This window comes from Lepus europaeus, chromosome 14, assembly GCF_033115175.1.
Source record: "Lepus europaeus isolate LE1 chromosome 14, mLepTim1.pri, whole genome shotgun sequence".
Classification (NCBI taxonomy): Eukaryota; Metazoa; Chordata; class Mammalia; order Lagomorpha; family Leporidae; genus Lepus; species Lepus europaeus.
Window position 1 is genome coordinate 76,889,306 of NC_084840.1, and position 27,515 is coordinate 76,916,820.

At 37.8% G+C, this 27,515-nt stretch overlaps 1 protein-coding gene across 1 annotated transcript; it reads right to left on the bottom strand.

The window, feature by feature from the left end:
• Positions 1-277: 277 nt before the first annotated feature.
• LOC133773582 (prostaglandin-E(2) 9-reductase-like) lies at positions 278-25,577 on the bottom strand. Its single transcript, XM_062211006.1, has 9 exons — positions 25,420-25,577; positions 23,322-23,489; positions 11,561-11,677; positions 9,901-9,978; positions 9,361-9,483; positions 7,131-7,240; positions 6,699-6,864; positions 2,634-2,716; positions 278-536 (listed from the first exon to the last, which is right to left on the bottom strand). Exons 1-9 carry the CDS (start codon positions 25,552-25,554, stop codon positions 494-496), a joined length of 1,023 nt encoding a protein of 340 aa, XP_062066990.1. The 5' UTR covers positions 25,555-25,577; the 3' UTR covers positions 278-493.
• Between the last annotated feature and the right edge of the window lie 1,938 nt (positions 25,578-27,515).

Consider the following 27,515-nt stretch of genomic DNA (forward strand, 5'->3'; position numbering starts at 1 on the left):
TTTAAGCCACTGGATGGGAGCCCCTATAATGTTGGTTACCCTTGCAGTACTGCTTTACCTTCTGAGATTTATGCAGTGGAATTTCTTGTTCCTGGAAACACTGGAGAAACAATGAATGAAAAATCTTTGCAAACTGCTCTACAGACAGAAAACCCTGTATCCAGCAACAACTGTGGACTGTTATCTCTCATCACAGATCTCCAAACGTTTAGGCAAATCAGTTCGAGGCACTAAGGAGCCAGAACAAAACAAAGCAGGCGAGTAATAAAATCAGCACTAGTTTAAAAATCTTTAATAAACAAATTTTTTATGTAATGACAAAATTTGTAGCTGTTGCTTTATTCCTTTTGGATATAGCTCCAGCTGAGTGTGATTGCTAAGCAGTGTAGATTAGCCAGAAGAGAGCTGCCCAGTCGCCAGCATCTGAGATGTCTCCTGCACCATGATCCACTTTCAGGAGCTTGTAGCAGAAGTCATGAGAAAGTTCTTCATGTTAATATTCATCAGAAAATGGGTAATGTGGGTGTCCAATATAACTAAAAAGACAATAATGCACAATGTAAACATCAGTGATCACATTTCTGGAGTATTAAAGGTGTGGTTTCTGTGATGCTACCATTACAGAAAAATAGAATAAGTTTGTTTTCTTTCTGGCTGTAAAATCTGATTTATATTCATGAGCATGACTTTATGATAAATATCTTTAATCAAAATCAAACTTTTCAAATTATACTCCTGTATCTGGAGGTTAGCATACAGAACATACAGAATAAAAAATTCAAACATTCTCCTTTCACATAACTGCATCTGTCAATAATGTAAGATGATACCCAGTTATATTTCACAACAGTTTTTAAAGGACCATAGAGATATACTTTATTTTGAACAAGGACACATCCACATACTATTTAATGCTAAAAAACATTTCAGGGAGTATAGGTTATTGCTAGCAATTTGACATATCTTCAACTGCCCATCATGCATGGCATACTATATTACATTATGCAATTAATTTCATTGAAAAGACAGTGTTCAGTCCAAATGCTTCCTGTATAATTTGTATATTTCTGTATTTTCCTAAGTACTGAAAATATAAAGGAATAACAATCAATACTTATTAAAATTCTAAGAGTAGTAGGAATTGTGCATTGCTTGCCACTCTCTACATATAAAGATAGTATTATGTGTCTACTGTAGTACTCATTTTTGCATAATAATCAAACATTTGCATTTATAACACAGCTATCAAATTTGGATACATATAATTTTTCATTATGCTAATTGCTTTCATACATTATCACTTTTTTCCATCACAAATTAAAAATCCTATTTGTAGAAGGAGTATATAATCCTAGTTAACCTCATTTATAGCATATATTTGCTTAGCTCCTGTAACCTTGGAGGACAAAAATAAAGATCTTTTGTTGGCTGTAAATTCTCTTCCATCATGGAATTTTTGACTGTTATTCTTTGGTTTGAAATTTACTTTTAAGGTTTCATTCTCTTCTTTGAGATTACATACTTCAGAAAGTCATAACCAAGTATGTCTATTAACCTTCTATGGCCAGCACTTCTCAAGGTAAATGCCGTGTTGAGTCATTAACAAACACACATTGAAAAGATTGGCAGAAATTTCAAAACCATTGAAACAATAATTTGCAAGGATCTATGGGACAACTGCGTTTGGAAGGGATATGTATTTCTGTGTATAGATGTCCCAGGGTGAAATTCTTTTATACTTCTCTTAATATTTTCACATATATATTACTTTCCATAATTTTTTTATTAACAGATATGTATGCTTAAAAGACTGGAGTGTTATCAAGATTATTCTAAAAATAAAAAGCTACTTTTTAAAACTGTTTCAAATAAGACTTATTTTGATCTATTCCTGAAGTTATGTCTGAGATGGATATTATCAACACTTAAGGACCATTGGATATTGCTGTTAGCATAACCCAAAGCCATCTGAGTAATAGTGGATTTCTTTTCCTCATGATCTCGCTAGTATTGTGGTGTACTCATTTCCAAATGAATTTTCCTTTGTTGTGGTAATACTCGTTTATCTTTCTTTCCCCAGGAAAAGGTTTTTATAAGTAAACTTTTAGGACCTCTGAAATTAGCTCAAAAAATACAGTGAAATGTCTTATCTAATTTTTATATTCTTAAATATATAAGTTGGGAGTGGAAAATGATTTCAAACAAGCCCACTAACATTAACTGGAGACAATTCACATGTTTAGCAGCATAAGTTAAGTTTTTCCAAACTCTCCAAGATTCAAGACTACATTGCACAGAAAATCTTCCAAAATCAATCATTTATAAAAATGAGGATTCATCTTAATTTACATTTACTGAAATCATTTACTTATTTACAAGTTTGTGAAATCTTGGAAGGCAGATTATCTTAATGATTATGGTATAAATAAACATGCTGATTAAAGAAAAGGACCATCGCCTACAAACACAGGGTTGTTGGAAATATCTTTGATAAGAACTGAGAAACTCTGGGAGAAGAAGCATCATCTTATGAATACTGAATTGGTCTGCATTGGGAGAATGGAGGCTAACACTCATCCTGTATTCCTTCTCAGAAAATACCTGGAGGCAACTAGTTTACAAAAGCCACTTACAAATGAGCAGGACAATATCGAAGGTTTTGGTTCAGGCCATCTAGAGCTTTCATATCCTCTGAAGACAACTGAAATCCGAATACCTATTAGAGAAGTTCAAAATGTTATTATTTTTATACTGAATATTTGCAATCTGGAAAATCCTGAAAAGTTTCCAAAGATTTTGAGACATCAAAAAAAAACAAAACAAAACAAAACAAAACAAAAACAAAAACAAAAAACAAAAAACAAAAACCACTCATCAATAACCATGGGGTGTTTGTGAGAATGTAAACTGGTATAACCATTATGGAAGACAGTATGGAGATGTCCTCAGAAATAGTTCCACTGTTGACCCAACCATCCCTCTCCTGGGAATTTACTCAAAGGGAATGAAATCAGCATAGAAAGTGTTATCTGTTCCCCCATGTTTCTAGCAGGTTAATTCACAATAGCTAAGATATGGAATCGCCTCAGATGTCCATCAACTGATGACTGGATAAAGAAAATGTGAGTTATACGCATGATGGAATACCACTCAGCCATAGAAATGAAAGCAATCCTGACCTTTCTAGCAAAATAGAATCAACTGGAGATAATCATGCTTAGTGAAATAAGCTAGACCCAAAAAGACAAATATCACGTTTTCTCTGGTTTGTGGTAACTAATATATAGTTTTAAATAACAAAAGCTGAATGTATAAGACATTGACATCCTGCGATTTGATAATTGTTTATAGCTCTTTTTCATACTCCTGTGGAACCATGGTTTTCTACTTTTTACTTGTCAAATACTATATGTATTTGAACTTTAAGCCTGTGACTATAAAATAAATTGAAAGTTATCACAAAATTTTAAAAGAAAAAAAGGAGGAGGGAGGGAGGGATAGAGGGAAAGAGGGAAATACCATTGTGTTCTTTGAATTGTATCTACGAAATATGTGAATCTACTCTCTTTATATTAATGATGAAAAATAAAATAAGATAAATAGCATGTAAGGATTCATTGTTGTGGCACACAGGGTTAATCTGCCACCTGCAATGCAGTCATCCCGTGAGGGCACAAGTTGGAGTCCCAGCTGTTCTACTTCTGATCCAGGTCCTTGCTAATACACCTGGGAAAGCAGAAGACAGCCCAAATACTTGGATCCCTGCCATTCATGTGGGAGACACAGATGATTTTCAAAGTTCCTGGTTTTAGCCTGATCCAGTCCCAGTCACCATTGAGACCATTTGGGGAGTGAAGTAGTAGATGGGGCAATCTCTCTCTCTCCCTCCCTCTCTCCCTACCTCCCTCTCTCCTGCCCTCCCTCTTTCTCTGTAATTCTGCCTTGCAAATGAATAACTAAAATCTTAAAAAAAAAAACACTGGGTAAAAAAAATAAATGAAAGTCCACTCCTAGATACACCATATTGAAACCTCACAACACTACAAACAGAGAATCAATGTTAGCTGTCAAAGAAAGTTCAAACTATTTAAAGAAGACAGGGTCATGTATGTACAAGAACTAGCAAAATCTGAAGGCAAACTTTGAAATATATATATAATATATATATATATATAATATATGTAATGTATAATATACATATATGATTTAGTAGAGTTCCTTGATGCAGTTGCATGTTTATATCCCATCAATGAAGAAAAGGAAATGTAGACAATTTGAAAAAGAAAAATGTACTTTATAAAGTTCTCTTAAGGAGCTGACACTGTGGCAGAGCAGGTAAGGCTGTTGTCTGCAACACTGACACCCATATGAGTGCCAGTCCAAGTTCCAGCTGCTCCACTTCTGATCCAGCTCCCTATTGGTGTGTCTTGGAGGACAACACAGGATGGCCCACGTGCTTGGGCCCCTGCACCCACTAGGGACCCAGAGGAAGTTTGGCCTGGCCCAACCTCAGCCATTGGAGGAGTTATTTGGGGAGTGAACAGATAGATGGAAGATTCCTTCCTTCCTTCCTTCCTTCCTTCCTTCCTTCCTTCCTTCCTTCCTTCCTTCTTCTTTCTTTCTTTCTTTCTTTCTTTCTTTCTTTCTTTCTTTCTTTCTTTCTTTCTCTTCTTTCTTTCTTTCTTTCTTTCTTTCTTTCTTTCTTTCTCTCCCTCTTTCGCTCTGTAACTTTACCTTTCAAATAAATAAAATAATCTTTAAAAAATTCTCTGGAAATCAATGAAGAGTTTCAACACAATAGCAAGTAATGACTCCAATTTTTATTCTATTTGAAAGTTGAGAAGTGATTACCAATTTTGTATAACATTATTTGGTAAAGAGCAACTAAGCCATTTTTATATATGAGGTGTTAAAAAATGTAACACTATACTGGAAAACAAGAGCTTTATTTTTCCAGTGTAATGAAGACAGTACAGAAAAGAAAACAATCCATTGAAGAGAGGAGTAAATGCAGAAATGTATTTTTGGTGGGGAATCTTTGATGTGAAAGTGTCAGAGTGTCACAGTGAGAGACAGAGATAGAGTGAGAGACAAAGAGACAGATACCTCTCATCTGCCAGTTCATGTACCACATGTCCACAATGGATCAAGCAGAAGCCAGGTCTGGAAATTAATCTGGATCACTAACAAGGGTCACATATATCCAAATAATTAGGTCATAACTTGTGGCTTCTCATGGAGTTCATTAGCAGCAAGTAGATCAGAAGTAGAACAGTGGCTCAAATCTAGGCATTTGAGTTTGGGCTATGCACATCCCAAACAGCATCCCAAATTCCTTTCCTTGGTATTCTTTTTAAAAGTACATATGCAGGTCAATGGACTGTTCTGTGTATTTCACACAGTATTTAATAAATGAGTTGAATTAAAAATCTAATTTAGAAAAAAGATGATAAAAATGTATAAGTAGTGTGGTAAAACATTATCCAGTTCTCCCTTTAGAAAAACATACAGTGCATCAGTTACAAACAAGTAAAGATTTAACGACAAAGACTAGGAATTTTTGATCATGAAATTATGCCATGAAGAGAAGAAAAATACTGATATAACCGATACTTCTTTCTCAGGCACTTCAGCAGGGAGCTGGATTGGAAGTGGAGCAATTGGGACTCAAACCAGCTCCCATATGGCATGCTGGTGTTGCAGACAGTGGCTTAACCTGCATCCCCACAATGTAGGATCTGAGAACACATTTTACCAATTGCATCTCATACAAAAGTAAGGTCCAGAATACACAAACATGATAGATTGTTTAGAGAAATATCTCCTAGTACTTGATGCTCTCTGGATCCATTGTCTATTTTCCCATCACTTCAGTGTGGCCTGGCCTATTCAATGGTCATAGAACTTGCCAGAAGCAATTGTTAGGTAGTTCTGAGCAGGCTTTGCATGTATCCAATCATTGCCTTTGGATTCTGCTATGTAATGAGGTGAGACCTAGGATACTTAGCTGGAGGATGAAAAAGTACATGGAGGAGCACTGAGGCATCCCATGCAATGCCCAATCAGCATCCTGGAAGGGAGCTGCCTCATTTAAGAATGCATGAGGGAGAGGATTTCAAGTACATGAGAGAGCTCAACATACAATGCAAGGTGGAGGAGCAAGTTCAGGCTAAGCCCAGGCTAACTCTCAACCCACATAATGATGTTAAAAATTAGTTTCATCCAATCATCTGTGTAGAGATGTTTTGTTTTGTAACTACGATAGTAAAATAGTGGTCTCAACTGAAAACACAGTCATAGCCAATCTATTTAAATGAACAAAGATTTGAAATGTTGCGTCACTAGACAGGAAAACCAAAATGAAAATAAAACTTATGAATATTAAGCTATATGAATTCTAACACTGTAAAATATAATAATTTATAAACCAAAAATCACTTCTTAAAATGCTCTAATTTAAAATAATGAAGATGTATTTTGCATAAAGCTACAGAGCAAATTGTCAGTTGGCTGCTGAATACTGATTCTCTGTTTTCTGTTCAATCAAATTTACATCTACCCATTACATTTGAGTAATACACATATCTTGAATGTATGGGTAAAGCCTTGGTGCACAGATGTCTTGACATCTAGCAAAGAAGGAATGTAGAGGATACTGTGTAGGATCTATGGTGCCTAGAGCCCCACATGTTCATCACCTTAATGTTCTCTTTGATCTCCCTCTCAATGAAACTCTTGGCCAGGACCACAACCCCACGTTGCAGCTGGTAGCGAAGGGCAATCAGGGCTGGACTTTGCTTGTGCTTTTTTGCCAAGGCACCAATCACTGGATCTTCCAGGAGAACTGGTGAGCTCTGGTCCACCCTAGAAGGAGAGGTAGAAAAGCTAAAGTTCTGAGCATTCAGTTTATTAAGAAAAAACCAAAACTGACTAGGGGATATACTCTGTTCCAGTGCTTCTCAAAGCTGGTCCCTGGTCCAGCAGCATTAGTATCATCTAAGATGTTTCTACACATGCAGATTATCCCCTGTCTCTGGACCAATTGAGAGATAACTCTGTAAACTACATGTTGTAAACCAATAGTATTTTATCAACAGTGGGTTTTTGTGAGCTTTCTGTTTTTCTTTTACCATTTTGGATCTCGACTTGATCCCAGAGCACTGTAGGCAACCAGAACAATGTCTTTGGACTTGCAGAAATCCAGCAGTTTGCTCTGGTTGAGATAGGGATGACATTCCACCTGTAGATGGACAAGAATGAAAATATCAGACTACAAAAAATGCTAATACTAAAATAAAGGGAAATTTAAAAAGTAAATATAGCTGAATTTAGAAATTAAACATGAAATTTAAATTTAAGGGCTTTTAATTTTGCTTTAAAGTCTCATTTATTGTATTTGAGAGAGACAGACAGACAGACATACATGAGAGACTAACAGAGAGGGAGACCAAGAGAAAGAAAGAGATTCTAATGACCAGATCACTTTGCAAAATGACCACAAATACCAGGACTGGACTAGGACAAAGTCTGGAGCCCAAAATTTCATCTGGATCTGTCTTGTGGGTAATGAGGGCCCAAGGGTTTAGCAATCTTCTGCATGTCAAGGTGCATTAGCAGGGCAACCAGGCCTTGAATTGGTGTTCCAATATGGGATGCAGATGTGAGAAGTGTGGCTTACCATACTGTACCACATATACAGCCCCCAAGTAAAGATTTTTTGAAAGCCGCTTTGTACTTTCCTAAGTGCATTACCAGAGACTATATCAGAATTTGAGCAGCAACAACTTGAAACACTGCTCTATGAGACAACCAATCATCCTATGCTTTCTCTTTGGGATACGTTTTGATGAACATGGAATTCTAAGGATATCTTCATGACAAAGATGTTTAATCTTAATATAATACACCATCCAAATGTAACTTCTAACTTACAGAAAATCAAAGTAGAGAAACAAATGATCTATATTATAATCATGACAATACTCTGAGAAATTTAGAACAACTGACAAAAAGTGTCTAGATATCGCAGAAAAGAACAGATTTCTGACTTTTCTAGGAGAAAAACCTGAGAAGCATGACAAAATTCTACATGTGAACTACTATTTTGTTGATCTTAAAAGAGAAAACATTTGGAGATAACAACAGGAAATTATAATATGGACCGATGTTTAATGACAGGAGGAAGAAATTATAAACTACTTTAGAGTCAATTATGAAAACTATAAGTGTCTTCTATCATAGGAGACATTTGTGAGTATTGAAAGGATGAACAATCACATTTAACTCATTGTATCAAGAGGTTCAGCAAAATACTACACATATGTATTAAACTTATACATCTATTATCTTTGGACATATGAAAAGTTTAACAATCTGAGTATAGGAGAGAAAATACAGAATATCTGCATTATCAAAATTTCTGAGTATATAAAAGATGTTAAAATAAAAAAAAAACTGGAATGAAACCAATATTGAAAGTTGTATTAATTTTGTGATACTTTTACTTGAAAAGAAGAGTGATGCATCACTAGATAACAAAGTCATAGATTTTATAAGCCATATTTTGCAGTGAAAGGTCTTTTCTGGGTGACTCTAGGTTGTTAGATTCTAAGTTAGAACATGGAGCCAGATACAGAATAGATGTGCGTAAACAGTTGATTTGACGGCAGAAAGCAGAGAGGAGATAGCAGTTAAAATGGGCTCAGTGGTAAGACCAGCTTGTTTTACTAAAATTTACTGAGTGTTGTTATGGGTCACAACACTATCACCCTAAATAGGTAACTTTCTCTCTCTTCCCCAGATTATTTTCATAGTGTCCAGTTATTATTTTTTTTCCGTACCTAGGACTCTGCTCAAGACATCTTAAAGTATAGATACCAAAAGGAGGGAAGCATTCAGATAACTGAACACCAAACTCTTACCACCTATCTTCTCCTACATTTACTCTGTCTTTATTTACTGTCCAATAGATGTTCCCATGGCATTCTTTCATATGTACAATGCCTTCTACAAGCCCTTGAGCAATCAGTGGTTCTCTGGATCTTCCTACCTATTCTTCATGGGTCTGGGATAAATCCGTCTTCTCACTGAGGTTTGATTCTTGACTGCTCCTTTCTTGATCATTTTTACCTCCCCAGATTCTTACACATATTTCAACACTAGTCTTCTCACCTTTTTAATAAGACATCACTAACCACAGAGTCAATGGAGGGCCCCACTTGTCGTTCAACACAGAGGCTCTGCCTGCAGAATAGTCTGCTCCAAAGCATAGACTGAACAGGAATGGGGGAAAATGGGCTCCTGCATGGAACAGGTAGAAGGGAATGAAAAGCAGAGGGAGAGGAGGCTGAGAGTCCTCACCTGGTTGCAGACAGGCTTGTACTTGAGCCCTGGCTTGTTCAGAATTTTCTCCAACTGCTTGTGGTTGAAGTTGGACACCCCGATGGACTTGGCCAGTCCTGCATCCTTACACTTTTCCATGGCCTATGAGAAAATATTGTGAAAAAACATATCCACAAGTCTCTAGAGTAATACAAAAGCATGATTACACCATTAAAAAGGACACTGTCAAGAGATTATCATGAAGATAATGAGCACTGAATGATTTAGGAGAAAAAGGCACAAATACTAGAGGGGGGTGATGGTGACATTAACAAAACAAATTTCTGTGTCCTCTTTAAAACCAGAGGAATTACTGAATGGAAAAATGCTCTCTTTGCCCCTAATCCTCTATCTGTGACTACCTAGTTTTGTCTTACTCCCCCACCACTACAGCACATTCATGCCTTAACAATGGCATGAATTTTTATATTCAAGAATGTGTAACCCATTCCTTAAATTGAATTGTAAGCTGATGCCTCCTCTTTAGTTTTTTTTGTACTTACTCCTCCAAGTACTCACCTCCCATGTTGCACAGATATCCACTGTGTCAGATATTGTTTTCCCATGTTCATCTGTTGGGAACATCTCCTCCCCAGGCTACAATAGAAGCAGTCATTTTTCACTATGTCACCAGATTCAGGTATGGACACCCTAGCAGCATACCCAAATGTATTTAGTGTGGGAACACTAAACTTCAATGAACTATGTGGAGCTACCTTCCGCAGACATATTTTCAAAAAGCGTATCACATATAAAGTGGTAAAGAACGTCATTATACTGTAGACTTCCTTTTCACATCTATTATGTATATATTAATGAATACTATTTTCAAAACCCTAATTGTGTCACATGGATTTATATTACTTTATGTGCTTCTGTTCTTTTGTTTAGGGAAAAGTCGCTCTTTCACTGTGAAATCCAATAGTTACATGACCTTGATCTTCACCAATAATGGATTGTAATCTTCAGCCAGGCTAAACAGTCAGTTTTCCCTATTTCCCTGAGAACAAGTGGATCAAATGGCACGTGCTTGTACCACAGATAACGGATCAAAGTTCTGCTCTATAATAACTTTAATACTAGAAGCCTCAGATCAGCTATCAAATGTTAATAGCCATGAGTTTAGAATTGTCCCAGGGGCAGCGCTGTGGCGCAGTGGTATAATGCCCTGGCCTGAAACGCCGGTATCCCATATGGGCGCCAGTTCTAGTCCTGGATGCTCCTCTTTCAATCCAGCTCTCTGCTATGGCCTGGGGAAGCAGCAGAAGATGGCCCAAGTGCTTGGGCCCCTGCACCCATGTGGCAGACCTGGAAAAAGCTCCTGGCTCCTGGCTCCAGATCAGTGTAGCTCCAGCCGTTGTGGCCATCTGGGGAGTGAACCAGCAGATGGAAGACCTCTCTCTCTCTCTCTCTTTCTCTCTCTGCCTCTCCTTCTCTTTGTGTAACTCTGACTTTCAAGTAAATAAATAAATGAATAAATAAACAATTAAAAAAAATTGTCCAGCGCCATGGCTCACTTGGCTAATCCTCTGCCTGCAGCACCGGCACCCCAAGTTCTAGTCCCAGTTGGGGTGCCGGGTACTAGTCCTGGTTGCTCCTCTTCCAGGCCAGCTCTCTGCTGTGGCCTGGGAGGGCAGTGGAGGATGGCTCAAGTGCTTAGGCCCCTTCACCTGCATGTGAGACCTGGAAGAAGCACCTGGTTCCTGGCTTTGGATTGGCGATCTGTGCAGCACCGGCTGTGGCGGCCATTAGGGAAGTGAATCAACGGAAGTAAGACCTTTCTCTCTGTCTCTCACTGTCTATAACTCTCTCTCTGTGTCTCTCTCTCTGTCTCACTAACTCTGCCTATCAAAAAAGAAATAAAAAAAAAATTGTCCCATAGCCATCTATGCCACCAATGAAAAGGCTGAGACAAAAACCAATTAAACTTGTTGTAGTATTGTGGATAATTATAGATACAAAGATATTTCCTAAAGTTACTTCAAATGTGTACATTACTCAAGATTTAGGCTCCTCATTTACATAATCCAATAAATATTGCCAAAAAACGTTTGAGCAGTTTCTATACCTGCCCTATATTAAGCTTCTACAAATGTATCAGTATCATTTACTCATCCTTGAGAATTATGGCCACAGTGACTGCAAATGTGAAATAAATGTCATGTTGTTAACCACCTACCTTCATCGCTATTGGATAATGCATAAGGTACAGATCAACATAGTCCAGTTGAAGTTTTTTCAGTGACTGCTCCAAGCCTTTTCGGACCAGCTCTGGTCGAAAAAAAGTGCACCAAAGCTGCAGGGATTAGAGTGGGAATTGTGTTGAATGAATACATTGGCCAAATGTCTTGATTTCTTTCATCTAATGTTAAGATGTATTTTGCTAGTTAAAAGTGATGAATACAGAAGGAAAACGAGCCCTTCTTTTGGGCTTTCATGTGCCCTGAAATAGCATTAAAACTACTCTATCATTTGTTTGGATATTACTCACAAACTCACTAATCCACGGTGGATATTACACCAGAGTTAAATATGCCATCAATTATAATAATGGTCATTATTTGGATTATGTTTGAAAGAGTTTACAAGGCAAAGAGATAAAGATATTGAAAAGAAATAAGCAGAAATAGTATAAGTGGAGAATTCACTAAATCTAGTAAAGAACACAATGGAAAACCCTAGCAGCAGACAAGAGAAATACAAGAAAGAATATACATCTTAATGAGAGGTCCTTTCAAATATCTCAGACTCAAAAATAAAACAAAAACGTTTTTTAAATGAAAAAATAATACCAAGGTTCTCTAGAATATCATTATAAGACTACTTGGAACTCTTGAAGGAATGGAAAACAAGAATGGCTGAAAAACCTAGCCAAATATAATAACAGCAGAAAATGTCCCATATTTGGAGAAAGTTATGGACATCTAAATACGTATAACTCATTGAACCCCAAATAGGTATGATCAGAAGAGATCCTCACCATGGCACATTATACTTAAAGTTTGAAAAGGAAAACATAAAAGGAGTGTCCATTTTCAAGAGAAAAGCACAAGGTCACTTTGAAAGGAAATCCCATGAGATTGATAAAAGGATTTCTCAATAAAAGCCCTAAAGGCTAGGATAGAATGGGGAGATAATTTAAGTTCTGAAAACAAAACAAAACAAAACAAAACAAAACAAAAACCAAACAAACAAACAAAAAAAAAACCTGTCATCCCACAATACTTTACACAGAGAATCTCTCATTCACTAGTGAAGGTAAAATAAAGACCTTCCAAGGAAATTATCAAAACATTAAAAAAATTCATCATTAATCAACATTGAAATGATCCTTATGTATATATTATGAAGCATATATATTTATGAAGAAGCAGCAGCAGCACAAAGAATGTGAAGGTAGAAAACCAATTAGTTGAAAGAATAAAGGATACTCAAAACTAACTGTAAGAATATTATGAGGCTGGCGCCCCGGCTCACTAGCTAATCCTCCGCCTTGCGGCGCCGGCACACCGGGTTCTAGTCCCGGTCGGGGCACCGATCCTGTCTCGGTTGCCCCTCTTCCAGGCCAGCTCTCTGCTGTGGCCAGGGAGTGCAGTGGAGGATGGCCCAAGTGCTTGGGCCCTGCACCCCATGGGAGACCAGGAGAAGCACCTGGCTCCTGCCATCGGATCAGCGCGGTGCGCTGGCCGCAGCGCGCCTACCGCAGCGGCCGTTGGAGGGTGAACCAACGGCAAAAGGAAGACCTTTCTCTCTGTCTCTCTCTCACTATCCACTCTGCCTGTCAAAAATAAAAAAATAAAAAAATAAATAAAAATTGAAGAATATTATGAGAAAAAGGCAGGACCAAGTAAATCCTTATGAACGACAAGCTTGAATGTAAACAGCCTGGATTCTCCCATAAAAAGCTACAAACTGGCTGAAGGGATAAGAAAACAAAACTCAACTGTATTCTGAATATAAGAAACAATCTTACCATTAAAGGCACAAAGATAATGAAAGTGAAAGGATGGATAAAGATATTTCATGCAAAAAGAAACCAAATACAGCAGGATTAGCTATATGTATCAGACAAAATTGATTGCAAAAGAAAAGCTTAAATAAAACAAAGAAAGAACTGATTGATCAAGGAATCTATTCAACTATAAGATAGGACTATTGTAGATATATTTACAACAAATGTGAGGGCATCTAGTTTTATTAAAAAGAAATAATGTATCTAAAGTCAAAATGCAATAATACTGGTGGATATTAACACAGAGTTTTCATCAATGGGCAGATCAACTAGTAAAAAAATCAACAGAGATAATCTATACTAACAACCAAATAGACCTATCAGACACCTATAGAACATACCATCCCACAGCTAGAAAAAATTATGGCATATATACACTATGGAATACTACTCAGCAGAAAAAAATGAAATCCTGTCTTTTTCAACAAAATGGATGCAACTGGAAACTATTATACTTTAGTGAAATAAGCCAGTCCCAGGAGAAATACCATATGTTTTCCCTGATCTGTGGTAACTAATAGAGCACCTAAAATGTAATCTGCAGGAGTGAAATTGACATTTTGAAATTCGATGATTGTTTACAGACTTTCTCTCTACTGTTGAGGAACAGTGTTTTTTTTTTTTTTTTTTTCCCTCATACTATTTACTGAACTCTTTACTTACTGTAGGGTTAATCTTATGAGAATAAAGTAAGTTAAAAATAAATCTTTGTAAAATTAAGAATGGGAATAGGAGAGAGAGGAGGGGGGACCATGGTAGGGGAGGAAGGGTAGGATGAGGAGGATCACTATGTCCCTAAATCTATATATATGAAATGCATGAAGTTTGTATGCCTTAAATAAAATTTGAAATAAAGGAGAATACACATTATTTTCACAAGGACACAGAAAAATTCTCTAGGATACACCAAATATTAGGCCATAAAACAAGTCTCATACGAATCATATCATTTATCTTTCAAATGAAATCATATATCTTTTATTTATTTTTAATAACTTCCTTTTTAAATTTAAATTAATTTTATGATTAATACAATATTAATATCACAAAGTGAAGGATTTATGACAATGTTCATAACATGGGGAGAGAAGGACAGATTGTCTCCTACATAGTATGATTCTTATGAAGCAATATTTAAAGCTATACACAAAATGATATATCACTATAATTGTTATGCACCACACCAAATTCCACAAATAAGATATACATGTGATGTTTGTTATTCTGAGATTGCCTTATTTCATTTATCATAATAATCTCCAGTCCTATTCATTTTGACACAAATGTCAGAATTTCAATTTTTTTTTATGGCTGAGTATATTCCATCATGTATACATGTCACATTTCCTTTATCCAATTATCAGTCAGTGGACATCTACATTGAGATTCATCCTAGATGTCTGTCGTGTCCTTTTCAAACTGGAAATTAACAACAAAAGAAATTTTGAAAATTATGCAAACACATGGAAACTGATCCACATGCTAGTGAAGCAACATTAACTCATACAGAAAGTCAAAAGGAACATTAAAGAGTACTATGTTCTTAATGCTAATGAAAATGAAAACACAGGTTGTCAAAACAGATACATCTAAAACAATGTTTATTACAGCAAGAAGTGCCTGCATTAAAAAAATGAGAATGTCCTTGGCAACTCATGACTAGAGCCTAGGGAGATTACTGACGCCATGAACAGGAGTGTCAAATTGTTAAGTCAGCAACAGGAGTCACTGTGTACTTACATCCCATGTGGAATCTGTCCTTAATGTGTTGTCTAATGTGTAGTGATGCTATAACTAGTACTGAAACAGTATTTTTACACTTTGTGTTTCTGTGTGGGTACAAACTGATGAAATATTTAATAATTATATACTGAATCGATCTTCTGTATATAAAGATAATTGGAAATGAAAAAAAACCCTGGTGTTAAATTGGAAATGGCATAGAAAATGAATTAATTTTTTAAAAAAATATTATGTAGGATCTCTGTCTTTAATGTGCTATACACTGTTATTTAATGCTATAACTAGTACTCCAACAGTATTTTTTTCACTTTGTATTGCTATATGGGGGCAAACTGTTGAAATCGTTACCTAATATATACTAAACTGATCTTCTGTATATAAAGAGAATTGAAAATGAATCTTGATGTGAATGGAAGGGGAGAGGGAGCGGGAAAGGGGAGGGTTGCGGGTGGGAGGGAAGTTTTGGGAGGGGGGAAGCCATTGTAATCCATAAGCTATACTTTGGAAATTTATATTCATTAAATAAAAGTTTAATAAATGAAAAAAAATGAGAATGTATTCAATAAGGAATCAATAAGCAAGCGCCGTGGCTCACTTGGTTAATCCTCCACCTGCCATGCTGGCATCTCATATGGGTGCCAGGTTCTAGTCCCGGTTGCTCCTCTTCCAGGCCAGCTCTCTGCTGTGGCCCAGGAAGGCAGTGGAGGATGGCCGAAGTCCTTGGGCCCTGCACCCGCATGGGAGACCAGGAAGAAGCACCTGGCTCCTGGCTTCGGATCAGCGCAGCATCGACAGAAGCAGCCATTTGGGGAGTGAACCAACAGAAGGACGACCTTTCTCTCTTTCTCTCTCTTACTGTCTATATAACTCTATCTACCTGTGGCCCTGGAGGGCAATGGGGGATGCCCCAAGTGCTTGTGCCCCTGAACCCATGTGGGAGACCTAGAAGAAGCATCTGGCTTCAGATCAGCGCAGATCCAGCAGTTGCAGCCATTTTGGGAGTGAATCAGCAGATGGAAGACAATTCTCTCTCTCTACATCTGCCTTTCAAATAAAACAAAATAAATCTTTAAAAGATTAAGAACAATCTTCACAGAACCAGAATTCATAAGGATAGGAGGCATTGGGGCACAGCACATTAAGCCTTGTGCAGTGCTGGCAGCCTTTATTAAAATGCCCATTCAAGTTCCAGCTGTTCTGCTTCTGATCTAGCCACCTGAAATGTGCATGGGAAGACAAAACATGCGGCACAAGTACATGGATCTCTATCGCCATCATGGGAGACCTGAATGGAGTTCCTGAATCCTCATTTGGCCTCTCACAGCCTGGACCATGGAGGATATTAGAATGAACCAGTGGATGGAAGGTCTTTTTCTCTTCGTCTTGCCCTCTCTCTGTCATTCTACATTGCAAATAACAAACAAACAAACAAACTTTAAAATAGTTACTTTGGATACACAAAATCCATGAATATGCAAAGCAATCCTAAACTAAAAACAAAGCCAGAGGCATCACAATAACAGATTTTAAGCCATACTACAAGGCTACTGTAACCAAAACATTATGGTATTGGAACAAAATAGAAATGTAGACCATTGGACCATAATAGAATCCTCCAAAATCAATACACAATTCTGTAATCAATTAATCTTTAACAAACTTGATAAAAAATTCATAGAGAAAGGACAGTGTATTCAACAAATATTTTTTATTGCAGAAGTTTGAAGTAAGACTCTTACCTTAATTATAGACTATAGAAAAAAAAATCTGAAAATGGATCAAGTATCTAATTTTAAGACCTGAAATTAACAAACTACTTGATGAAAACAGTGAAAATACTGGAAGAAATTGTCCTAGAAAATGATTATTTATGCAAGACTTCAAAAACACAGGAATAAAAGCTAAAACAAACAATTTGGATTTTTATCAAGCAGAGAAACTTCTGCACAGCCAAGAAACAATTTAAAAAATCAAGAAAAAATCAACAGAATAGGAGAAAATATATTCAACTATCCATATGATAAAAAAATAATAACCAAATTGTACAAGATCAACAAAAACAACAGCAAAATACTCCTGTTAAGAAATACTCAAAGCAAGATGGTGGAATATGAAGGGAGCACATTGATAGTCCGGGGAGAGACAGTTTAATAAAAGTGGAGATACTGCAGGGTCAAGGAAGAGTAGGGGAAGAAACAGCAGAGGAAACGCTTCTGGAACTAGTGATTCACAGTGGACCTGCGTGGAGAGCGTGGGAGCCTAAGTTCAGGACACCAGCGGCAGACTCAACACACCAGCGCTGGAACACGAGGTGAGCCGAACCTCAATAGCCCGAGACACCAGCAGGCAAGCAGAAAGAGGAGACTAGAGGGAACAAGGCTTGAAACTCCGTGGGGAAAAGTTCACCAGGCTAACTAGAAGAGAGAGAGGAAAAAAAAAAGTGACCGATATGGACACGAGTTTCTCTCTGCTCACCCCGCAAAGGCTAGCAAGACAGAGCAGGCGCCATTTTGGACATATATCATAAGCAGGGTGACCTCAGGTCTGCACCGGCCCTGAGCCTAGCAGAAAAACCTGACTCTGGGGGGAGGGGTGAAATAACAGGAGATTAGGATCTAACTTGGCAACCCAGTGGGAGACTGCAGGAGAATTGGAGCCTACACTGAGGGCAGCACAGAGTCCCTGTGTGGTCCTTGGGAAAGAGCTTCCAATCTCTGGCTCCTGTGGGTATATCATTCGCCTGCTAACTACCTAACTACCTCCAATTACGTTCAGCTGTGCAGAATTACTTCCCTTTTGAATCAAAAAAAAAAAGAAAGAAAGAAAGAGAGATTTACTACGCCTAACCTGGGAGTGTCATCTTTGACACACCCTCAAACCTGAGGAACCAAACAGAGCTCTCAGGCCACACTCATCTCAAGCCTCTAAGGCTCCACCAAAAGCAGACAGTCCACTTCATATAGAGCCATAGTGTATAAAGAAATTACACCACAGTGAAGAAACCAAATATCTCCAACATGCCAAACAACAAACGCAAAACCCGAGGTAACAAGAACAAGGAAGACACTATGACACCCCCAAATGAAAAAGACACCCCAATTCAAGATTATGAAGATGATGAGATAGAAGAAATGCAAGAAGCAGATCTCAAAAATTGATAAGAACATTAAGAAGTTCTCAAAAACAAATTCTTGAACTACAGAAATCCTTCATGGACAAGATAGAAAATCTCTCTCATGAAGATGAAATATTAAGGAGGAATCAAAATGAAATGAAACAACTAGTGGAACAAGAAACTCTGATAGTGACTAGAAATCATAATGAAATGAAGAATTCAATAGTTCAAATGACAAACACATTAGAGAGCCTTAAAAACAGAATGGATGAAGCAGAAGAGAGAATATCAGACTTAGAAGACAGAGAACAGGAAAGGAAACAGGCAAACCAAAGAATAGAAGAGGAAATTAGAAATCTAAAAAATATTGTCAGGAATCTACAGGATACTATTAAAAAACCCAACATTCAGGTTCTAGGAGTTCCTGAAGGCATGGAGAGGGAGAAAGGATTAGAAGGCCTTTTTAGTGAGATACTAGCAGAAAATTTCCCAGGTTTGGAGAAGGACAGAGGCATCTTAGTACAGGAAGCTTATAGAACCCCTAATAAATATGACCAAAAGAGATCCCCACCACTACATGTTGTAATCAAACTCACCACAGTGAAACATAAAGAAAAGATCCTAAAATGTGCAAGAGAGAAACGTCAGATTACTCTCAGAGGATCTCCAATTAGACTCACAGCAGACTTCTCATCAGAAACCCTACAAGCTAGAAGGGAATGGCGAGACATAGCCCAGGTACTAAGAGAGAAAAACTGCCAGCCCAGAATACTATATCCTGCAAAGCTCTCATTTGTGAATGAAGGTGAAATAAAGACTTTTCATAGCAAACAGAAATTGAAAGAATTTGTTGCCGCTTGTCCAGCCCTGCAAAAGATGCATGAAGATGTGTTACACACAGAAACACAGAAACATGGTCATCAATATGAAAGAAGGTAAAGGAAGGAAACCTCACAGCAAAAGATCACAGGAAGCTCAATGTCTCTTTGACATAGAATTAAACTCTGATGCTCTGTTAAAGCAATGTGTTAAAGTAATCTATTATGTTCTCTTGAAGTCTGTTAAATTCTAATTGTTCAAAAACAGCTGAATTTTTATTAAGAGCTATGGGTTATTTAAATATGTGCTTATTTTCAAAGATTTGAATAATCACCTTGTAACAGTGATCAAATTTGGTCTATGTTATATCATGATTTTAAGGAATCTTATTTCAACCAGATATTTTGGATTTTGAGCCTTCTTGGTGTTCTTGACAGGCATTCAAAAAATCAAAGTTTCAAACAATCTGGACTCTAAAATTTCCAGTAAATCTTGGACTTTGGTTTCTCCAGTTTGGGCCCAACTGAAAAAATCGAAGGACCTATGTCTCTCATCTTATAGAGACACCAACTAATCAGTCTATTTGGATTATATTAGAAGGACTGTCAAGATGTGACGTGGTACCAAATTTTAAGTTTCTGTAATGGAAAATGCTATTAATACAAATGTTTGAGAATTAAAAAGTCTAAGGATCTTGTGTTACTAGACATGATAGTTATCTTAATGAGAAAGCCCCAGAGGCCTAAAGGGTTAAATACTTGTAAAATCCTACAGGTGCTTTCAAAAATACTGTGAAGTAAGCAAGTGCCTCTTGTTGATTGATGAGTTTATAATTTTAAACATGGCAACTTAAAGTCTTTTGTCATCCACAGTTATATATGATTTGCTGCTCATAAAACTAAAGTGTTGTTGGCTCTGTGTTTAGCTGTCCTCCTATAGGTTCCTATGGACTTTTCCCAGCCCCTTCTATTGTATTCAGTACTTTGGGATGGCTCTGTGAACAGCTGAAGCCAATAATGTATTAACAGTACCAACTGAGAGAAAGTATGGTTAACTGAGGTTACTAAAAACAAAAAGCAATTCAAATCAATTGGCAATCTACAAAAAGAGTTAAAGATTTTAAAAGCTATTATTAAAATTGCTATATTGGTCTATTATGCTATGTTATATGTGTGTACATATTGTATGTCCACATGGGAGTATTTTATTGAGTTTTATTTTAATTGGCTTATAGATAAGATTGTCCATAAATTTAAGCCGCTAAAATTAATCAAAGATACATTTTAATTTGTGTGACCTGAATCTGTATATCATATATTTTAAACTTGTTGGTAGAAAGAAACTAAAATCATTTTAGATGGTTGTGCTTAAGTTTACTGGCTAAACAAACTACACCATGTTAGATATTTAAGAGGTGTTTTCAAATACATGATTCTTAAAATATATAGAAGGCATTGGACCTTCTGGTAAATGTTTTCCTAAGTTGTTATCTAATGGTTGAAACTGTTTGCTAAGTATTCATGTAATATTGCTATTGTCAGCAAGCCATCTAGGACTTGCTCCCTCATTTCTCTATTCTAAGCCCGACTTGTTCTTTCATTTCTCTATTCTCTTCAAGGTAGGAAACTAATTCTATCATGAAGGAATATGTAGGACACAAAATTTAATCTCTAGACCTTATAAAAGAGATGGTTAACATTTTTCTGTAATAGCATAGCCAAAATAAGAACTTAAATAATAATCTCATAGCTAGATTTACTTCGCCATCAGCGAAGTAAAGAGTAAGTAGAAAAAACCTCCCTTTCAGACCAAAGGGAAAGAAAATTTTAAAGTGAGAATATAATTTTCCTCATGGGCATTGTCTACCTTAGAAAAACTACTACAGAACATGCCTGTGACTATAGACTTGTAGTTCAGGCCACCAAAGATTAGAGATGGGACACGGGCACTCCCTTGACTTGCATCCTCTGGTCTGCTTTAACACAAACCAGGAGGAAAAGAAAGCTAGGCATCAGAAGCAATGGGTGGCAGGCCTATTAATGGCTGATCTGTACAGTGATCTGCCCTCAAGGAGACCCAACAGGCCAGTCCACTGCAGTGGCTTTCAATGTGGTAAGCCTGGGCTTCAGCAGAAGTCAGCTTGTGAAGAGCCCTGGCAGCTCTGCCAAGAGTTGGATCACTGGAAATGGACCTGCCCTGGAGTCGAAGGATGCCCAGGTCAGAGCCACAGATCTTATTGGCTCTAAGCTGAAAAGCCCTTCACTCAGCCCAACTTCCAAAGTGACCACCACAGCTGAGGGTATGATCAAGTAGGGTCAGCAACATTGCAGGCAGACTGTAAATTTCTTGTTAGAGATGCCACCTGCCTTTACCTGACCAGCTCTCCTCCCAGGCCAGCCAAGTAATGAAAGTCAACAGAGTGCCTTCCCCTAGGAGGTTCACACCTCCCTTAGGATGTACCCCATGTGAACAGATAGATAGGTCTGGGCCTCTTAACTTACAAGGCCTAAAGCCCACCAGATTATTATCAAGCCCCTTCTGTCAGGTTCTATTTGCCTCTCAATCAGAAAACTCAATTGTAGCTTAGACAGCACCTTTCTTAGCTCCTCTAATAATGACTCTGTCCTTTGTTCTAGACCCTGTCTAGCGCACTTGGGCCTCATTCCTTTGTAATCATGACCTCTACTCTACCACCAATGGCTCTACTCCCAACCTGTGTGTCCTGATGGTCCTCTTCCCCACTTAATGCTGTATACTTGTTCAGACCTGGTAAATGCCACTCTTAGGATCACTGGTTACTATCCTCACTCTGTCTTTTATGACCTTGTCTAAATATGATCATAGTCGGCAAACTTGGAAGGCTTCCATAGCCTTGGCAACTCATGACGAGAGCCTAGGGTGGTTACTGGTGCCATAAACTAGAGTGTCAATGTGTTGGGTCAACAACAGGAGTCACTGTGCACTTGCTCCTCATGTGGGATCTCTGTCCTTAATGTGGTGTACATTGTGATTTAATGCTATAACTATTACTCAAACAGTATGTTTCACTTTGTGTTTCTATGTGGGTGCAAACTGTTGAAATCTTTACTTAATGTATACTAAATTGATCTTCTGCATATAATGAGAATTGAAAATGAATCTTGAGGTGAATGGAAGGTGAGAGGGGGCAGGAGAGGGGAGGGTTGCGGGTGGGAGTGAAGTTATGGGAGGGGGAAGCCATTGTAATCCATAAGCTGTACACTGGAAATTTATATTTATTAAATAAAAGTTTAAAAAAAAGAAATACTCAAAGCATTTGAATAAATATTTTTTAAAGAGGAAAAATAAATGGCCAAATGACACACACAAAAAATTCAAATTCCCTGGACATCATGGAAATAAAAGTTACAATGAATTATTATCTCACTACAGTTAGAATGGCTATTAACAAATTAAAAATAATAGTAATAAAAAGCTGGAAAAGTTGTGTAGAAAGGGATACTTTAATTTGTGGGAATGAAATTATTACAACTATTATGGAAAATAATATGGATATTCTTCAAAAAACTAAAATGGATCCACCATTTGAGTCAGCTGTCACACTTCTGGAAACATATCTTAGGAAAGTAAAATCAGCATATGAAAAACATATTGGCACTCACATGTTATAGCAGCCCAATTCACAAGAGCAAAAAATAATAGTCAACATAAATGTCAGGACTGGACTGAACTCAGGACTAGATAAACAAACTGTAGTTTATAGAAATGATGAAAAATTTACTTAACCATAAAGAATATTAAAATTCTGACACTGCAACAAAATTGATGAAATTGAAGTTCATATACAAAGTGAAATAAGCTCAACACAGAAAGACATCTGCCACAGGTTTCTCTTTCACGTGGTGGTTAATGTATAGATAAATACACACAACATTACATGACATCACTGAATTTTAGCATCTACATGACAATATACCCTGTTTTCTTCATTACGTGATCTTTTCTATGAATCCCACATCTGGTAATATTTTTATTATCATTTTCAAGAAAAAAATAGTGTATATGTGTATGCATGTATCTACATATGAGGTGATTTAGGAAAAATGGTTAAATTGTTAAAACCCAAAATTAAATTTAAGAAGTAATAAAAAAGAAATGTGTGATTTAAGTAGAGAAATAACTACTTATTAACAGCTAATTACCAAATCATGATTACATTCACACAGACCACATTTCACTAATTGACACACTTACACGTCAAATATTCAATACCTTTGTCGTGCAGAATACATCTTCTCTCTTCACAGTGCCATCTGCAATCTTGCTCTGGATGCCCAGACCCACTTCCTCTTCATTTTGGTATGCATGAGCAGTATCAATATGGCGGAAACCAACATCTATAGCTATTTTGGTGGCCTCCCCAGCTTCACTCTTTGGAACCTAGAAAAGCAACCAAAAGTGTTATTTGGAGATCCATGTGATTAGAATTAGTTCAGGCATCATCAGTAATTCGCACAACAATCAAGTTTTTTTTTTTTTTTTTTTCTCATGTCTTGAGTAAGTCTGCATTTGGGAATTGAGGTTGCTATCTATACAGTGAATTCACAAAGCAAAGTTCACTGGAGGAAATTAAGTGGGATAAAATATAGAAAAAATGAGGACAAGCTTCTAATCATCCTCTCCCAGTGAAATAACAGAACACATTCAATTCTGTAAAAACTGAATTTGAAAATCTTTGCAAAAGTATCTGTAAAGAAAGCTGTTTAGTTAGTCTCCATTCCTAAGATTCTTCATGGAGATTGTGTTGCAGAGATCTCCTCCACTAGCCCATACATATTTTCTAGTCCCTAAACAAAAAGCAAGGACACTCCAGCAATTATCCCCCCAAATATGTTAGAGAATAGGGCAAATATGTGTTCCCTGATACCAATTAGGGGCAAGATTGAAAATAGGCAGTTAGTAAAATGGACAGCAAGTAAATGAAACAAACTCTTTTCCATTTATTTGAAGAAATTGTGAGGCTGACATTAATCAATGCAATAACAATGCATAGACACTAGATCCTGCTGCCCTCTCCTGAAACCAGCCCAATGATTTTCCTAGGTGTGAGGACAATGAGACATTTACAAAGGCAAAAACTTTGCCTGGTGTCCTTGATCCTTCTCTCTCCTCATGCCACCTCACTCTGAAAAGTAACTAAGTCTTGGCACGTGTCTTCAAAATATTCCTCATTGATTTCCTTACATTTTATATAAGAATTAAATAGAAGTTCAAATTTGGGGTAAACAGTTTCTTGTCATACAATTACATAATCAGAGGATAATATCAGTGTGTGAAATTCCCTTCATGATGTTCAGTTTAATTGAATATGACCATACACCATATTCCTTTAAGTTCTGTGTTTGTTAACAAGAGTGAAGAATTTACCCCTGCTTTTATTAGATTCTGGTTTTCCCCTAACATGACATTGTATTTTCAGGCAGGCAAATTTCTCAGAAGTGAGGCTAGTATAAAGGAAAATTGTGCTTTACCCAAGTCCTATAATTATTGCGTGCTGCTTAGGTTAACCCTTGGGCAGAAGAGCATTGTTCTCTTTCATGTTCTGTGCATTTCCTTTCCTTGCTACATTATTTCTGGGGAAGTGGAAATTTTTCTTGATTTAAGAAAAAAGCAGAGGCCGGCACCAAGGCGCAATAGGCTAATCCTCTGCCTGCGGTGCCAGCACACCGGGTTCTAGTCCCGGTCGGGGTGCCGGATTCTGTCCCGGTTGCCCCTCTTCTAGGCCAGCTCTCTGCTGTGGCCCGGGAGTGCAGTGGAGGATGGCCCAAGTGCTTGGGCCCTGCACCTGCATGGGAGACCAAGAGGAAGCACCTGCCTCCTGGCTTCAGATCAGCGGGAAGCACCAGCCGCAGCGGCCATTGGAGGGTGAACCAATGGTAAAGGAAGACCTTTCTCTCTGTCTCTCTCTCTCTCTCACTGTCCACTCTGCCTGTCAAAAAAAAATTAAAAAAAAAAAAAGAAAAGAAAAAAAGCAGAGCAACCAATACAACTGCAATCAAATACCAGGCAGGCAAGTTAACAAGCAGTCTTGTTGAGGATTGGTTTTCGTTACCAAAGTGAATAAACTGAAACCGAAAGCCAAACGAGTACCCAAGATTAACTGCAAGGGACAACAGGAGCTCACTCTCAGGCAGAACAAAGTGTGAATAAATTCATTATTCTGCATGAAATAGCTCTAGCCTGGAGAACTGGAGACTAAAGTGAAAACTGTAGTAACACAGGAACTGGCTGACTTTAAAATCGAGGTCACCTTCCGCCCACCCAAGATCTATCTTCTTTTGTCCTGTTTGTACAAAGCAAATCAGATTACCTCATCTGGTGCATAGGTTCCAAATCCCAGTACAGGAATGGAGTGACCATCATTTAATGCCACACGCTGATGTTTGGGATCCATTGCTTTCACTCTGCTGGCCAAGTGCACTCTGTTTATATCTGCTGCCTTCATGGGGTTAACAGGAAGTCCAAACACTAAACTGCCTGTCTAAAGGCCAATAAATTATGAGAGGAGTGAATTTAAAGCAATACTCCTCATTTAAACAAACACTTGGAAACAGTTCACTCTTTTATAGGAAAGAGAATTTTTTTATTGCAGATAAAAAGATACAATTAAATCTATAAATTTTCCCATTAGATCTCTCACATATTATTAAAAAATTGCAAGATATTGATCAAACACCTATTGTATTTTTTAGACAACAAGCTATCTGACATCTATTTTCTTATTTATTTTTTCATGAGGAAATCCCTTCTAATCATGCATTGTTCAAAACAATTAGTTGTCCTACACTACACACACAAAACACATGCAGGGAATTAAACAAATGAATACTGAGCAATTTTCCAACATTTACCCTCAATGAATGATCAGAAGTTAAAACTGAAGAGGTAGCAACAAGATGTTAGCTGCAGAGAAAACGCCAGTGATTGACCTCCACAAACACCAATTTCAACAGATATTCACATAACAAACCACCTTCCTATGAGCTAAGAAAGCAAGTAATATAGTGAAGGAACAGCACAGAATCTACAAAATCCAGAAGAGGAAGAGTACAGACTCAATGCCAGTGTGCTGTCATAAGTGGTTACAGCTCCTACCTCATCTGTCTCGGGTTGGTAAGGCCATTTTGAAGGGAAAATTTTAAAAAGTAAGAAGGCACTACTGCAACCCTAAGCAGCAAAGGAACCATGGACCCTGACTGCAAAGAATTCCACAGTCCTGACTTGCTACAAATCCAATCAAGAAAGTCATTGCTGCATTCTAACAGGGCCAAGTGAGCCTCATGGGTCCAACTGGGTCCAACTGGGTCCAACAGAATGGTGGTGGCCACAGAACCAGTCCAATACAGCCCTCTCCACTTCGGTGGACAGTAGGTGCAGAGCAGCTTGGATAGGCAGCCCCTAGGACTCTGAATATAAGAAGAAATGCTCCATCATAATTGTGGATCTTACTCTTGCCCACATATTTCCCACCTTCAACCACATGAAAAATTGCAAGTTGTGCTGGGTACACATGTACCTGCCCAATCTGAATAGAAAGGTTCAGAGCTCCCGGCACACACAGGACAGAGCTCTCAGTGGGATCAGAGGGTGCAATACGCAGTGATTCAGTGCTCTGAGTAGTGTTCACATCTGGGTGGGAGAAGTGACTCAACAAACCAGTAAGCTTCAACATCCCCTCCCTCAACTGACGCTAGCCAGAGGTGCTCCACCACTCCTTTATCAGGTAGAACTCTGGACTATTGATTGTTTCACCCATGAACTTTGGCTAGAGCTGCCTGGCTGCACCCAGGCATACTTCCCAGGGACTTTCAAAGGAGCTGTTTGTGCTGAGCCTAAACAGCATACAGGCAATAGCCTAGGACAGCTTATCCCTCTGTTACAAAGTCAAAATCACTGTTACACTCTCTTGGGCAGGGATTATACCACCTCTTCCACTCAGCATTACCACACACCATGCATCAGGATGTATGCAACAATTAGTATTCCCTATGCCAATCCAGCTGCTACAGCCAGGTTTGGTCTTACAACTCCAATGCCAGACCCATAACACTAGCAAGGCCTGATCCCAACACCTGAGTAGCTCATCATACCAACCCTTCCTTCAAGAGACTTATAGAGACCTGCATAACAGGAATCTCAGTAACAACAATGAGCTGCATGAAAAGCTCAGATCCCAAATACAGGTACCATCCATTGAGTGAATAAAGGCATAGGAAAACTATACTAGAAAATCTAACTGGAACTAATGATAAAGCACTCTACCAAATCTAATGCAGAGGTACATCTCCAGGATTGAAATCTTCAACCAACAAAAGCCATTCTATGGCAGATGTCTTAAATAGCACTCTGGCCTCAGAATCAGCCCTTAAGGCATTTGGATCTGGCTAAAAAGCCCATGAGAGTTTA

Coding starts and splice junctions, on each gene's coding strand:
- LOC133773582 (XM_062211006.1), bottom strand. CDS start 25,554: ATGAAGGCAGCAGATATAAACAGAGTGCACTTGGCCAGCAGAGTGAAA. Junction 9,979..11,560: donor ATTATCCAATAGCGATGAAG/GTAGGTGGTTAA, acceptor CTTCTATTGTAG/CCTGGGGAGGAGATGTTCCC. Junction 9,484..9,900: donor ATATCTGTGCAACATGGGAG/GTGAGTACTTGG, acceptor ATTTTCTCATAG/GCCATGGAAAAGTGTAAGGA.